General features: G+C 44.6%; 2 protein-coding genes across 5 annotated transcripts in view; both read right to left on the bottom strand.

The window, feature by feature from the left end:
• Nucleotides 1-429: 429 nt before the first annotated feature.
• Nucleotides 430-6,742, bottom strand: mlf1 (myeloid leukemia factor 1). 2 transcript variants are annotated; one of them, XM_040174222.2, is made up of 7 exons: nucleotides 6,521-6,742; nucleotides 5,502-5,664; nucleotides 1,570-1,653; nucleotides 1,355-1,483; nucleotides 968-1,127; nucleotides 709-850; nucleotides 430-536 (listed from the first exon to the last, which is right to left on the bottom strand). In XM_040174222.2, the coding sequence occupies exons 1-7, from the start codon at nucleotides 6,565-6,567 to the stop codon at nucleotides 470-472; spliced, it is 792 nt and encodes a 263-aa protein (XP_040030156.2). In that variant the 5' UTR covers nucleotides 6,568-6,742; the 3' UTR covers nucleotides 430-469. The 2 variants fall into 2 exon arrangements, with proteins under 2 accessions (XP_040030156.2, XP_077954412.1); XM_078098286.1 differs by having other exon boundaries at nucleotides 5,448-5,664; nucleotides 6,521-6,717.
• A 701-nt stretch (nucleotides 6,743-7,443) lies between these two features.
• The window catches only part of rsrc1 (arginine/serine-rich coiled-coil 1), a 96,312-nt gene continuing 89,020 nt past the window's right edge, over nucleotides 7,444-14,735 (bottom strand). For all 3 annotated transcript variants that reach the window (XM_078098283.1, XM_040174201.2, XM_040174212.2), the window contains exons 8-10: nucleotides 11,367-11,473; nucleotides 9,301-9,408; nucleotides 7,444-7,745 (exon numbers count right to left, since the gene is read on the bottom strand). In XM_078098283.1, the coding sequence (XP_077954409.1) occupies nucleotides 7,650-7,745; nucleotides 9,301-9,408; nucleotides 11,367-11,473 (311 nt within the window). In that variant the 3' untranslated portion in view covers nucleotides 7,444-7,649. The remainder of the gene's footprint in view (nucleotides 7,746-9,300; nucleotides 9,409-11,366; nucleotides 11,474-14,735) is intronic.

Genomic DNA, 14,735 nt, shown 5'->3' on the forward strand with positions numbered 1-14,735 from the left:
AATAACAGATGGTATCATCCGAACGCCAAATATAAATAAATGACTTATTGTGATGTTCTGGAAGCATATAAGAGAATGAATCCTGGTGACACTGCTGGTTTGCTGCAGAGCCACGACACCACAGACACCTGATTCTCGGATGTTTTCAAACTCAACTGCTCCTGAGCGGCACTAAAATGCTAAGATTGAACATGTCAGTAAGATGGAAGGAGTCATTTCACCCATTAAAGAGCAACATTTTCACAGTATTGGGGCAGAAATCTTCAGCGGGTTTCAAGTGCTATTGTTTAGAATACTTTGGAAAATGGGCAGCAGAAATAACTGTCTTATCTTTGTTTCAAAATCTGGGACAGTGCCTTGTGGTCCTGTCCATTTAATGACAGGGTGCGTGTGTGTGTGTGGTGTTACAGACAACCCGAGTGTACTGCATTATTCTTAAAAGGCTTTAATAAGCACATAAACAAATGTGTCACTGCTTTGTTGAGCACGAGCCTTTGAGGTGTCTCTCACGCTCAATCTCGCCCTTTGATTGGTCACTGTGGGAAATATAAAAACATGGTGAATACAGACTGGTGAACTAAGGGCAGAATCATGGCATGACAACAGTACACTTAAAGCGTACGTGTGCACTTCTTTGACCATTTGATCCTGAACGGCAGATTCTTGTCAGTCTTCAACACCGCGATGTGGTCCGAGAGTCGTACTGACCTGAGCTCCTGTTCAGAACCGGTGAGGGCGGCCGGGGAAACACCACAGATCTCCGGTTCCTCCAGGCTAAACATCGGGCCTGGCGGTCTTGGAAACCTGGACACCCCCTGCTGCCACTCGTCATCAAAAGACTGTGCTTCAGCTGGGGGCAGAGGATCACATTTCAAGTGGAGTAACAAACATGGCCGTGCCCTCTACGTTTACAGAAAAATAAACATATGTGCATAATGCAACAGTGCAGACCATCACTTTAACATACATTCATCCATATTCTGGAAGTCCTGGTTGAGCTCCTTCTGTCCTGTTTTTTTGTTGTATTTCTTCTCAACAACATGTCCCCTGTCCTTGATGTGGTGAGCAATGCACATCTTCTCCAGACCGCTCTCAGAGTCTTTAACCGCTTGCAGGGTCTCCTTTATCTGGTGATAAAACCCATCATACACACTTTGAGCCATTGACTTCCTTTGCTCCTTTCATGAAAGAGAACAGAGCCACCCTGATATGTTGCCCTGAGAAACATTTGCTTTGAGTGCCATGTTGAAGTTGTCCCCAAGACCCCTTCTCTACAGACACATAATACTTCAAATGTACTGTTTTTCTAATGTACTGTGTGATGATGTAGTAACACATCCGATGGAGCGCTTACCCCTCCAGGGGCGCGGCGTGTCGATGAGCTCGCCTGGAAGACCTTGGGAGGCTCAGTTCCGACCTTTGAGTAGGTCATGACTGACGAGGAGCTGAAGGAGCAGGTGTTTGGATCCGCGGACGCGTTCCCCTGAAACACACAAGCACTCACCGCTAAGCAGCTACAGAAGCCGCAGTGAGGCACACGGAAGAGAAAAGCTCAATCATTTCACTCACAAAGTGCCTGTGCATCTCCTGCATCCGGTTTCTCATGCTCGACATCACGTTGTCGAACATGCCGAGAGGGTTCCTGGTCATTTCCTGCAGCGACACAAAAGGGGTAAAGAAAAGCCAACAAAAGCTCAGAGGAGTTGAACAGTTGGGCGCTGCATGCCACAAGGTCGGTGGGCGTTATCGGCTCATAAACCATCCCATCACGTATACAAACACACGAGCAGTGAGCTAAACGTGGCCTACATGTGTTCCATCTGGGGCAACGTCACCAGGACATTCACATTTTAATCACCTTACCATTTGTGACATCCAAGCATGTCTGTATTTAGTTTGAGGTTTTTTTCTGTATGGATAATTTAAAAGGTCGCCAAGATGCTCCAATTCTGTGCTTCTTTTGCCAAAAAACACACCACGTTGTCTAACAGCACTTGTTTGAATTTCACTGCATTAAATGCATTAACTCGACTGCACGTTCAAGGTGTTAACAGCCATGTAAAGTGAATTATTTAAACATAAAACATGACTTAATTACTGCCTTCATTGTAGAAATGCAGAGCACCCCATAACTGTATGGTAGCTGAACGCTTTCATGGTTCTTTTTGGTTGGTTCAACAATTTTTCAAATAAATGAATGAATTAAGTTTCTGTGGGATGAGGCACCACGCTTCTCTCAAGTCAAAAGACTCTGACTCATGATAGTTGTGTATGTCGCAGTAAGATTCCATTTACCATGAGATAATGAGAATATATCTGCCTGTTTTTTTTACAATAATAATGTGTCAGTAATGTTTGTGCTTTTTGGACATGTAAATAACTTTATTCCCACTTATACAGTGTAGTATTTACTATGATCATGGATACTGTATATAATATCACAGTCTCGTGTCCATGGATTGGCGTAATGTTTTAGAATAAATATAATGTAGAGCAATACAGTGTGACCTTTTTACTGACAACGTCTAGTCAATGAGCAACAGGCAGAGTCAGTATTAAAGTTAAAGTATTTCACGGAGGAACTCGTACGATGATGCAGTCAGAATAATCGACTGGCCGCGCAGTCAATACTGCCAAAGCGCAGCAATGACCGCCTCATATCCCGAGGATTCAAACAACTCCACTCCAGCGACATCTTGTATTTCTATTGCATGTTACACACAAAACTGCACGTTTGGCATTGTGTTGACGTGTATGCGCAGTAAGCTGTTAGATTGTCTCACATCGGTCACTAAGCCCATGACACGGCTACACAGAGCTCTCCGCGCCGCCGTTAGCACGGCCTTTCATGGCCACGGACCTCCTGAAGGCCCCCACCTCCCCCCAGCTCTCCAAAACCACAGGTGTTTATCACCCCGCGGCCTCGGGTAAGCATCTCAACTGCCGTCGCTATGCGGGCGTGTGTGTTCCTGGAGCGGGACGCACAGGGGTATTGTACGTGATCAGTGGGGTGTTGAATGACTGGTGTTCCATGTGTAATTGGGTCGCATTGCCAGAGATTAGCGTGGCTTTAACACCGAAACTGGGCTCGATTCTTGGAAGGCCGGAACGGCGCAGTCAGAACAGGGAGCAGGGGTCAAAGTGTCCAAGGCTGCTCTCTCAGCTCTTTTCAAATGTCAAGCTGACGTAAAAAGGCTCCCGGCTGGTATCTATGAAGCCCCGCAGCCAATTTTAACCTAGAGTGGCATCTATGAACGAATAAATGCCAGTTACATATCTACCAGCAATATATTTAGACCGGGGGGGGGCGGGGGGGGGGGGGGGGGGGGGGGGGGGTTGGGCATAGGAGAGATTGAGGGTGCACGATAAGGAATGTAGACCCAGTGGTCTTTAACACATTATTTTGAGCTGTCTGGACGACTGCAGATTGACATTCTTTATCTCTCTCTCAGTAAGATATTGAACTGCCGCTTTGCCCTCTGAGGCAGGCCACTCCTGGGAGAGCTATGAGTTACACCGCAGGGGCACATATGCTCTGGATATGATTCAGACTTTGAAAAGAAATGCATTGCTCCCATGAAGTGACGCATCACCAGCAAACTTAAACGGCATTGTGGCAAATTTATTCTCAAAGCACTAAAAGAAAAGGAGGCGCTGAATCTGATCGCGGGGACAGCCGGTCAATTAGCGCCGTGGGAACGGCTTCATTTCACGTGGTCACATGTTTTTTTTGTGAAAATCTTGCATACGTGTCTAATCCATCAAACTGCATCCTGCTAATACATCAGCAGGGGCTTTACACAGAGGTGCCCTAATGAATGAGTGAATGCATCCAGCCTTTGTTATGCATTTCTTGGTTTTTGTATCCCAGCGTGTCCGTATTATTTTGCACGCATGTGACCGTTTGTAACTGTGCTTCAACACTTTTTGCTGACATTTGCGTGCGCACATTTGTGCCTGCGATATATCGGGGAGCCGTCCGAGCGCTAACAGACGCTGCCAGAGCACATTCTGCCGAACAGATGGACCGAAAGAGCAACATTGAGAAAACAGAGTGGCCATGACATGCGCACACATGCCCTTCCAAAAGACAACCACACAGCACCAGAGCTTCAGCCCCTCTGACCACGGCTGGGCGCCGCACGACTGCCCCTCATCTTCAGATAAATCACTCCGCGTGGGAGATAAGAGGGCAGCGTTGTGGGAGGACAACTGAACTGTTACGGTAATTTTGGTTAACCCGAGTTACATGCATCTCAACAAGAGTAGGTCTTCTGTTTAATGTTTGTGATAATCAAGGCGGATATGGGAAGGCCACAAACATCTCTCATATATCCAGATGTCCGTGTAAGAGTCAAGAGAAAAGAATCACATGGTTTACATGATCCTTCCTTCTCCATATCACAGAGATTTCACTGATTATCCTGCTAATTTCTATCGCCCACAGCTCAGCAGAAGTCCTCATGTCTTCATGCCGTCATGTCCTCAAAAAGAAAATATAACGCTTTCTGGAGAGAAAGATCCATCAGAATTTGAGGCATACAAAACGGTTCAGCACTCCTAGTATTAGATAAAGTAGTTTGTTTGGATTGACATTTTACAGTGTAGCTCCATTTCACCCGCTGTCACTGAGGTCATTAATCAAGGCATTGCCCCTCCTCAGCTGGCATTAGCTAGTTAATGGCATGATGCTAATAAAGAGAATGCGTGCTGCTGGCTATTGAGAATAGGCGTCTGATGAAAGTCATTATCAAGGATAAATATACTGGCTCTCATGAGAAAGTGGGATTAAACCGGGTGACGGGGACTAAATTTGAATTAGCAGGTGAATGGGTGCAATAATGGCCGACGAAAACCATCTCCGGGCAATTAAAGATTGATTTGTATCCATAAAACCAAAGTAGTTATATTTGGAGATAAATCATATTCCAATTCAACATGACAACTGGGCAAACTGGAAGGATATCAAATAAAACGGTTATTTCCAGCACAGCTAAAGCAGAATTGTCTGGAGTCCTTTTGGTTTGAGTGTTAAAGAAGTCTGTGGGTGTATCGACAAGAAAATAGTGTGTCAGTGGAACAATGCACTATAAATAGGGCTCCTCAGAGCTAGATATAACTGTCCAGAGGGGCCATGGGGTTGCCCTTCTACTAAACCAACGACTCACATGACCCCATACCTCAGAGATTGGAGCTCCAGTTTCACTGCGAGTGGCCAGCTTCCACTATAACCTCAGTAAACTTAGCACTTCCCCCAAACAATAACCTTCTGTGGTTATACGCCTAGGAGCAGCGGAGAGGGTCACAAGGCCTAATTGTATGAGCAAGCTGCCGAAACAGAGCCACCATCCTTTGTCTCACTTAGACCTGAATTGTTTCGTCGCTAGATAATGGAATACACTGGTAGAGCTTTATTTCTTAACACTTTGGTACACATGCAGACCTACCAGACGGGATTGGAAGGAAGGAGTGCTTTTTTTTTTTAAATTGCATGTTCTCACCCCGTGTTCACCCCTCAGTGCCAGGGACGAGCTCGGATGTTCTGACATGTCACGGGCATAGTTTCTCCCGTCCATTATGCTGGGCATTACGGGCCCACCGTACGGCTCGGAGAAGCTGCGCATCATCTGCCGCATATGTTCCCTGTGAGCCCGTAATGGATCCCTGAAGCACAGGAAGAGGAAGTAAAGACAAGTCAATCTCAACATCCACAAAAGGAATTCTGAGCAAATCTCAGTGATGATCATTTTGATGAGGCCGAAAACGATCATAATGGTTCCAGGGGAGGAAAATGAAAATGCCTTTACGCCACACACAGACTTCCCTGCAAATCCTTTGCCACCTTGGAGTTCATTTGAGATTCAAACTATATTATCTTCTCCAATAAATTCAATCAACTGAAAGTAGAGACTCCCCTAATGACTTAAAAAGTCAGGTCATGGGCTGTAGCACAGTCTCAGTTTAATAAAATATAATTTTACAGTATTGTACATAATTTTCTTTAATTTATTTCTTTAAAAAAATAAAAACAAGAAACTAATAGCTTATATACGGATGGAATTTCCATACAGGCGCTCGTTCAATCTCATTTCCCCTCTAAACCAAAAAATGCAAAGTACATTAAAACCGTTTCATTCCAGCATTCGTTGCTAGGTAACCGTTTTCTTAAAATGCAACAGAAACAGCTAATGTTGAAACTCGTTAACAAGTTACGGGTGTGTTATTTGCTTATTTCCATGACAACGGTCAAATTGAAATACGGTTGTCAAGCTGTTAATTTGTGCAGGCAGCCATATTTTTTTACTTGATATGTTACAAATAAAGTGAGCAAACATGAACTAAAGAGCAATAGAAGACAAGCAGCTAGAGGTAAAGTTAATAGGCTGAATTGGTTAATTTACCGTCAGAGATTTTGTTTTTCAAACAGCTCAAAGTTTTGAGTGGAATGGGTGGCGGTTAGACAGTTGGGCTGTAATGGATTTAATTCCACATTTTAGTTAACGTTAGTTAAGTCACTCACGAGAAGAACGGATCCTCATCGAAATCCACACGATTACTGTTGAACATTTCCACGGATTTTGAGGCTCTAAACAAAACACGAGGTTCAGATTTTCGTAAAAATAATCCGTTCTGCCACAGGTGTCCCAGCAGCACGCACACACACACACCGCGCAGCCTCGGTAATGTCACCGCGGAGGAGGAGGGAACCAAACTCACCGTCACATCTGGCACGTGCGTGAGCCGAGCCCTGGGATTGGCTGGTTATTCGCAGCTTTGAAAGAGCGCTGTCCCCGCGCGCGCTGTGTGTCAGCGGCTGCAAAACGTCTCTCAAAAATGTAACGTCAACGTTAAGTTGCCTAACCTCCACGCTGCTAGGGACAGAGACATAGAACCACACATATATCTATGACTCATATCGTGAAGGAGAAATCGCGTCCGACTCGCTTTTTTGTTCCTAAAGTGATTGTCGCCTTTGGTAGTTGTAGTCAGTGTGTGACGGCCTTTTGTGCATTCTTTCAAATGTCTCCGTCACAGCAGAACTTGTGCGCTTGCCTCAGCAAATCATGTTGGTCACTGTCATGTTGATTTTTGACAGTGGACGGCCTGTCCCAGACTTGGTCTGGATTCACCATCTGGCCCTTCCACAAATAGGCCGAGTGAGGACCACTCAAACGGGGACACAACATTGAGTAAATAAACCGTTGACTCGTGTATATATATATATTTTTAAGAGGAGAACACAAGTTTAGGGCAGGTGAGAAGGCATTAATTCCAGTGTTTGTTGTTTACCACTTGAATGTTTATTGCTGTCATTCACCCACTCAAATATATCATAGCTTTATTGACCTAGTTGATTACAAAAGGCGGACAGATCCAAATAGTAAAACACCTCACCATGTCTCACTGCAAGATTGTCCATCATTAAAAACAAAACAAGTCAGATTAAGAACAGGAAAATGTTTAATTGAATTACATTAATAAAATAATAAGGACAAAACAGTTTTTACTTCAGTCACTCTCACATGTTTTTACAAAAGAAAGACATTACTTGAAGGGTAAAGTAATAAACATTGTGAAGTCCTAAAATAAGACAGACTGAGGGCTCAAACTGCTCGGGGAAGATGATGGATCTTCCGTTGTCCGTCGGGTCACAAGGTCACAGGACTTCCCATGAGCCTCTCCTGCCGCAACAATATCAATCTGTTGTGCCACAGCTCCTCTGCCCTCTCCTTGTCCATGAACAACTGCAAGACGGCATAGAAAGGACGGGTTAGTTTATTCATTTTATTGTCTAAATAAAAGGTACATCAAAAGATGTACACATATTACGCATCCAGTTTACTGAGCACTTCCCCCCCATATGTTTATCCATCTCTCTATGGATCCGTATGGTTGAAAAGCACCGTGAAACTAAAATTGCGCTATATGAAAAAGAACTTGTCCAACACAGGTTGGTTGGAGGCCACCACTAAACATCTGTAGTTGAACTGCTTGTTCAAAACACGGCAAACTCCACTCCAAACTCTTCTACTCCCCATGAACAGGACAGAAATGAATAAGCTATGTTTCTTGAGTCTGGCACAGAGTTGTCAGTATGGCCCGTTGATACTCGTCTCATCACCGGGACTCCTAAAATCCTTACTGATTTCCAATGTGGATTTCGGACTCCTAGTGAAGCCTCTCAAATGGATCTGGTATCGTAAATGTCACATCAGTCTTTCCCTGACTGCCAACTTAAATATGCACATGAGAAGAACCTTTACTTTAGAAACATCCGTGGGCCTAGAGGCGCGTCGACAGAAAAAAAGGCAGACACTTGCATTCATCGCAGCACATCGCCAGCAGTAATGATAGTCATTATAAGAGGGCTATAAAACATCTACCCCAAGTGTCTGACGAATGTAGGCATCTGTTTATTAGGAAGTGACATAACGACTATGAGCCCGAGAAGCAAGGCGCATCTCCGCATTCGCGGTGCGGTCGGTCGTTTGAGATAATGTTGACACGTTGCTGTCGATGTGTACATACCGTACATCTGCGCGATGATGTGTGTCTATTATTATGCAGATGGTGGAGCAGCGACGGCCACCTCGATCCTTCATTCCTAACCCTGCGCCGCTTACAGCTGCACCGCATGTTATCTGTGTGTTAGATTCAACACCAGCGAGTTCTTGTCTGTCGGCGGCGCGCTGGTGTCACGGTGCTAATGAGGCTGTGTGTGTGGGATGACAGTATCTGGGCTGGGCTAATGGGACTCATCTGTTCTAATTGGGAGCGGAGCTGGAGCTGAAGCTGAATCCGTGGCCCGCCTGGGGCATATTGCTGCCATACATCAGCCTGTCTGAGAGGGTGAGGGTGTGTGTGTGTGTGTGTGTGCATTTGAGCTGGGGGGCAGTGTGAGTGTGAATGCCTGTGTTTATTTGAGTGGGTTATCTGCATACGTCAGGGCATAACTTAGTTTCCCCAGTGGAGATAGATGACTTGGAAGCCCCAGGGAGCGTTATTGGAGTTTAAAGTTTTCCTTCTCGTTTTTCATCATTCGTCTCCGGGCAGGGGAGGAGGTGATGTTAGGGGGCTGTAATCCACTATACGAGGCACGCTGTCAGAATTTGCAGGAATGGTGAAAATAGTGGTGGTGGCGGTGTTAGTGAGAGTTTAGCTAAATTTGTGTTTCTAATATCTCACTCGTTAAAAGAGGACGGCGGAGGTCAAATGTTCAGCAGGATCAACTTAGGAAGTCGTTCATTGGTTGAGAAGTAAAAGCGTGCGGTGCAAAGGGTCGGCCAGGCGGGAACCTACACTGGGATGGGCGAGCGGGTCGCTGTCGTTGTAGACTATAGACAAGGGAAGAGCCACGTCCTGGGAATCTGCGCCCTGCGACTCCTCTTTCACCTCAGTTGGTTCAGCCTGTGCTCACACAAATACACAACACACACAAAAGACGGCACGTTTAGATCATCCACAAGGGGAGTAAAGCACCTTTTTATAATGGAACATGAACATAAACATTTTAGCTGAAAATAGTAAAAGAAAAGGCCAAAGAAACAACTACACAAACATATATACATACAGCTGAGCCAGAAAGGAGAAAAGGAGGGAGACACCATCCATGGCTGCATATTATCATAGGATATTTCCATAGGCTAAAAAAGTAAAATATGCTGTCAATATTGGTGTATTTTTCATGTGCAGAATGCAACATGACATTTATCCAGCAGGTGGCAGTGAAAGTCAAGCTCATGTTGAACACTTTCCCAAAGCAGCATGTTGATGGTCTCGATTGCCTCTGTCTGTGTACGTCTTTGTCTAACTCCATATACCCCACCTCATATTTTCTTTAGGTGAGTCTTATTTGTTATAAACCACCACCTGCAGAACAAGGTGTTTGTACAAATCATGTTACTTGGTCAGTGGGCCACTTTGTTACAGTTAAAGGGCTTCTTCTTGTAACTGAAAAGGACTTAAAGCAAAGAAGAGGATTCTTCACATTTCTATCTGAAGAGTCAATGCTGATAGAAGAAAATGTGATGCTTAAAAGGGATTCCTCCTCCATCCCTAGAGGTATTACTTATAAAAATACGCCCCACATTTGGAAGGATGGCCCGTTCCCTTGTTGTTCTTGATAAAGAAGAAATATCAAAATCAACACTTTGCCAAGTCGATTCATGTTTCAAACACTCCTAGAACCAGCTCCGGAGCAAATGCTTCCCCAGTTGGAAAGATCTACTTAAAATTCATTTGGCAAGATACAAAAAGTAAGCCAGATAGAAAACACTCTGGGTAATAAGTAAGTTGATGCGCCAAATACAATATTACTGGTGATACGATGCTGAATGTACAGTACATTTTTAATTATAGCTGCTTGCATGAAAAGACTTTCAAAAATAGAATAGGAATGATACACAATACTATGTTCAAATATATCTCAGTCATATCTTGTTATTTTGGTTAGAAATGTTACATTAAACAACAAATAACCAGAATGTATCTACTGTAGAGTTTTCAGACAATGTTTAAATGTGCGGCATATTCAGCCGTCTGGATATCATAAGTATTATTTGACTACTGATGAGGACAAAACCCGGGAGATTGATCAGAAAAATCATTCATCAAAAATCAAGAGCTACTTTAAAAATTTGGAAGTTGGAAAGTAAATTTGTGTTTTATTACGGCCGTTTTGTTCTCAAAAAGGCAATAGAATCAAACACAGCCTCCCTGTTCTGCACTTGAAGTCATATTTTCCTTAAAATTAGAATAAAACACATTGTTCTAGATTTTATCTCGTTGCCGCAATTTTACCGTCAGAATCATCTTCACGCAGATGTGAGAACAGATCTGACTGCTGGACGGTTCGACCCGGTACACGTTGTGCGTGTCTGCATCCTGCGGGACAAGCCGCCGCCACGTTGCTCTTGACCTTTGTCAGACTTTTTGAGTGTCCCAAAGAAGGCCGCGCGGCTTCTCTGTCACATGTTGTCGCCTCTCTGCTCGAAAACAGCTCCTGAGCCCCCAACAAATCTAATTGCTGCTCCTTCAGAGACGGGGACATTTCAATAATGACTTCTGTGGTTTTTTTTTGTCTGCATCTGCACAAGCTAGAGGGGGGTGGGAGAGAGGGAGAGAGGGAGAGAGAGAGAGACGGCTGTTGCCTGCTGTGGCTTTTGTGTGGGTGCTGCCGCTTTGGAGGCGGCGAACAGTGGAGCGTCTGATGAAACCGTCTCAGGTCGGAAACAAACGGCGCTGAATGAATGTTTGATTCGGTCTGGGCTGTCCCCGGACAGACGGCACCGCGCCGCGGCGAGGGGAATTTAATAAGAGACGGGAGTGAAAAGATAGAGAGGGTGAGGGGCAGGGGGAGAACGCACCTTTATGTCATCCCTGGATGATTTGAAAGCCTGAGGAACAAAGGAATCACTCTCGATGGCCTCAATGTCCTTTATCCTTCGCACTTGCTCCTCCAGAGAAGTCCCCTCTGGAACGCATGTAACACAGAAGAGAGGTTATGGACAAAAATGTGCACAGGTGACCGGGAACACACACACACACACACACACACAGACACACACAGGGTCAGCCATCCCTTATCATTTTCTGAAAGCCACCAGATTTCATTTGGACTGGTCTTAGTTGATTGTATGTTATTGCTCCGTATAATGCTCCATGACACATCAAATATCAAATATCTCATATTACCCCCAGTTTTATCTCGGACTTTAAAAAAAAAAAAAGACTATTGCTTCGCCAAGGGCACGAAGTCCCTACAAAAGGAAAGTTAGAGAAAAAACAACTAACAAGATCATAGGCAGACAGTGAATTACACTCAGATAATGCATTCTAAAATAATCAAAATATGAACACAAGCTCTCTGCAGTGTAATTTCATTATGGAGACTAAATGTGATTAGGTGTCATACACTTTTCATGTATCAGAAAGTATTTTGCTCTCGCTCGTCCAATCCAACAAAAAGACAGAAAGGGTTTCTAGTAAATTACTCTTGGATATGAAACACATCAGGATTCTGCATATCAGATAACAAATCACTTCAAGACTCCAAGAGCAGTCTTCGCAGCGTGGGAGGGCAAAAATAGGTGTGCCGGGAAAGTTGGCAACTGCAGTCTGAATGCTCCCATTATCCCGATGCTGTCAATCTCCCCACTGATCAGTCAATATTCATCCTCCTCTCCCACATCCATCCGTCCTCTCCTGCACTCTCCCATCTCTCCGACTGTCAATCCAGCAGACATCCATGTTTCCCTGCTCCACTGATGTCGGTAGTGTTGTGAAAACAAGTACACAAATGGGATCGAACACAAACACGCACACGCACACAAACACGCACACACACACACACTCATAAAGGAACATCGGGACAACTCCTCCCACATGTAGACGCGTGCTTTCAGACCATAGTTTGCACTCACACACATGACTGCTATAAACCTGTACATTCAACACACGCACACACACACACGCATACACACACACACACACACACACACACACACACACACACACACACACACACACACACACACACACAGACAGACCAAACATTCAATTGGAGCTAATAGCAGGAATTAATTTAATACATTAGTGGCTACAGAGAGGGTGTCACAACAGATCTTCATGGTCCTGGTGTTTAATGAATAAATGAATATTTGTTGAATATTTGTTTCCCAGCAAAGCGTCTCATAATATCTCTTACACACACACACACACACACACACACCAAAGACCCGCACAACCTATTATAGTTCATAATAGCACTCAAACAAACTCGGATTTGATTTAAATGCACTGCAGGAGTGGACGAGTGAGTGACAAGTGGAATTAAACCATCCTATAAAACAGATTATCAGCTTGTCATCCTTTTAGAGGAAGACGCGAGTGGAGGCGCTTTGCACAGCTCCAAAAATAGTCACTACCTTGACTGGGCTGCTAGACGAAGCCTGAACACTGGCCCAATATCCTCCTGCAGACTGCGGCCCGTCCTTCACGCCACTATCACCACCACTCACGGCACACAGCGGCGACGAGCACGCTCGCATTCCAATGACAGCCGAAACGCCTGTGACCGGCCGACGATTAATTCATCACAATTTAATTCACTTTTTCAATTACCCCTCCTCTGCAGTCGTTTGAGCATGTGCGACCCTACATGAAGAACTACCACATGAACTGGCGCGAGCGCAAACGCGAACACACACACACACACACACACACACACACACACACAGATAGATATCTGCAAGCATCTCCTCGGCAGGTCCGTCTGTTGCTGGGATGTCCGCCTGCACTGCAGGAATCCGGTGAGACCTCAGACATTTTGACAAACACATTATTGGTAGATAAAATGACTTCCATATGCTGTTTGTCAGATGTCAGAGGGGGAAAGATATGTATTTCATGAGAAAATCAAAAATAATGGACTTTGAGTGCGGGCCTAGCGTGCTGAGAGGCAGCCAAAAATCAATAGTCAAGCTGGGCGAGCGCACTCCGCAGCTCGGAGAGGTCAAAGTTGATATTTAATATTGACACATTATCCGGCAAATTAATTTAACAGACCGACTCAATTGTCACTGCATTAGGAACGCATCTCTGTCAGCGGTGAGAGGAGGACAAAGTGAAAGCTGAGAGAACGGGAGGCAACCGACACAACATGGGCATAAGTAAATATTAAGAATGTACCTCTTTAAATGAGGTTATTAGCTCAATGCATTAACACCATTACGCCGAACCAGGAAATGGGATCAACCTCAATCAATAAACTTTTTCTTTTGTATCTGCCGATGTGAATAATGCAAAGTGACTGGGCGGTGCATGTAAACGTGTATATTGCGTGGCCTTGCGTGTTCACATTAGTGTGTGTGTGTGTGTTTTGTGCGTGCGTGGGTACGAGTATGTAAGAGGCGGTAAGAAACGCCACTCGCCATCTCATTACTGAAATTAGTTGGACAGACAGCTGTGCTGACGAGCGGCTCGGGAATCAATAAGCTATTGTTCTCTCTAAATAGCTGTTTGTCCACTTCATTGATTACGAGGGGGGGACCGGGAGAGAAAATCAAACCGGCCAATGAGAACAGATTTTCAGCTCATCGGCTTCAGCCTTGAAGACGGCTGCGTTGCTCAGAGGGTTCGCGTCCCCTGCCAGCAGAGGGCGCTGTTCCACAGCACACGCGGACCTGTGAGCAAGACGCCTTCGGCTGGGGCCGCGTTGCCTTTGTAAACTTGACTTTGGTCTGCAGAGTGTCAATCAAGAGCAGCCGAGCCGGATATATATCGCCGCCGCTGATTAATTCCAGTAATTGAGCGCACGAGCGTGCCGGCTAAATTGCCGCGGCATTTGTTGTTGTTGTGAGGAGAGAAAAATAAATTAAGATATTGTGGCAAATCTTTGACCATTTCGTAATGATATGGCGAAAAGAAAGCGTTTAACGAATGTATTGAAAAATTCAAATTTATTTATGATTTATGGAGTGTGACGTCAGCACAGTTAGAGCTAGAAACACAGTTTGTGACTACTATTTTAATTTACCCAGTTTTATCAAAGAATACATCATTATTCAATTTTGTCAAGGAAAGAGGATGAAATGTAAAAAGTTCTGTTTTAATTGTATTTTCTTGTATATATATTTAATAGCCGTCGGTAGGTTTCTCCGCGTCGCTGACACAGAGTAACACAAAACCGACAATGATATTAACTCCAGTTCTAAAACACACAAGGATAAACATTT

Source organism: Gasterosteus aculeatus, chromosome 1, assembly GCF_964276395.1.
Source record: "Gasterosteus aculeatus chromosome 1, fGasAcu3.hap1.1, whole genome shotgun sequence".
NCBI lineage: Eukaryota > Metazoa > Chordata > Actinopteri > Perciformes > Gasterosteidae > Gasterosteus > Gasterosteus aculeatus.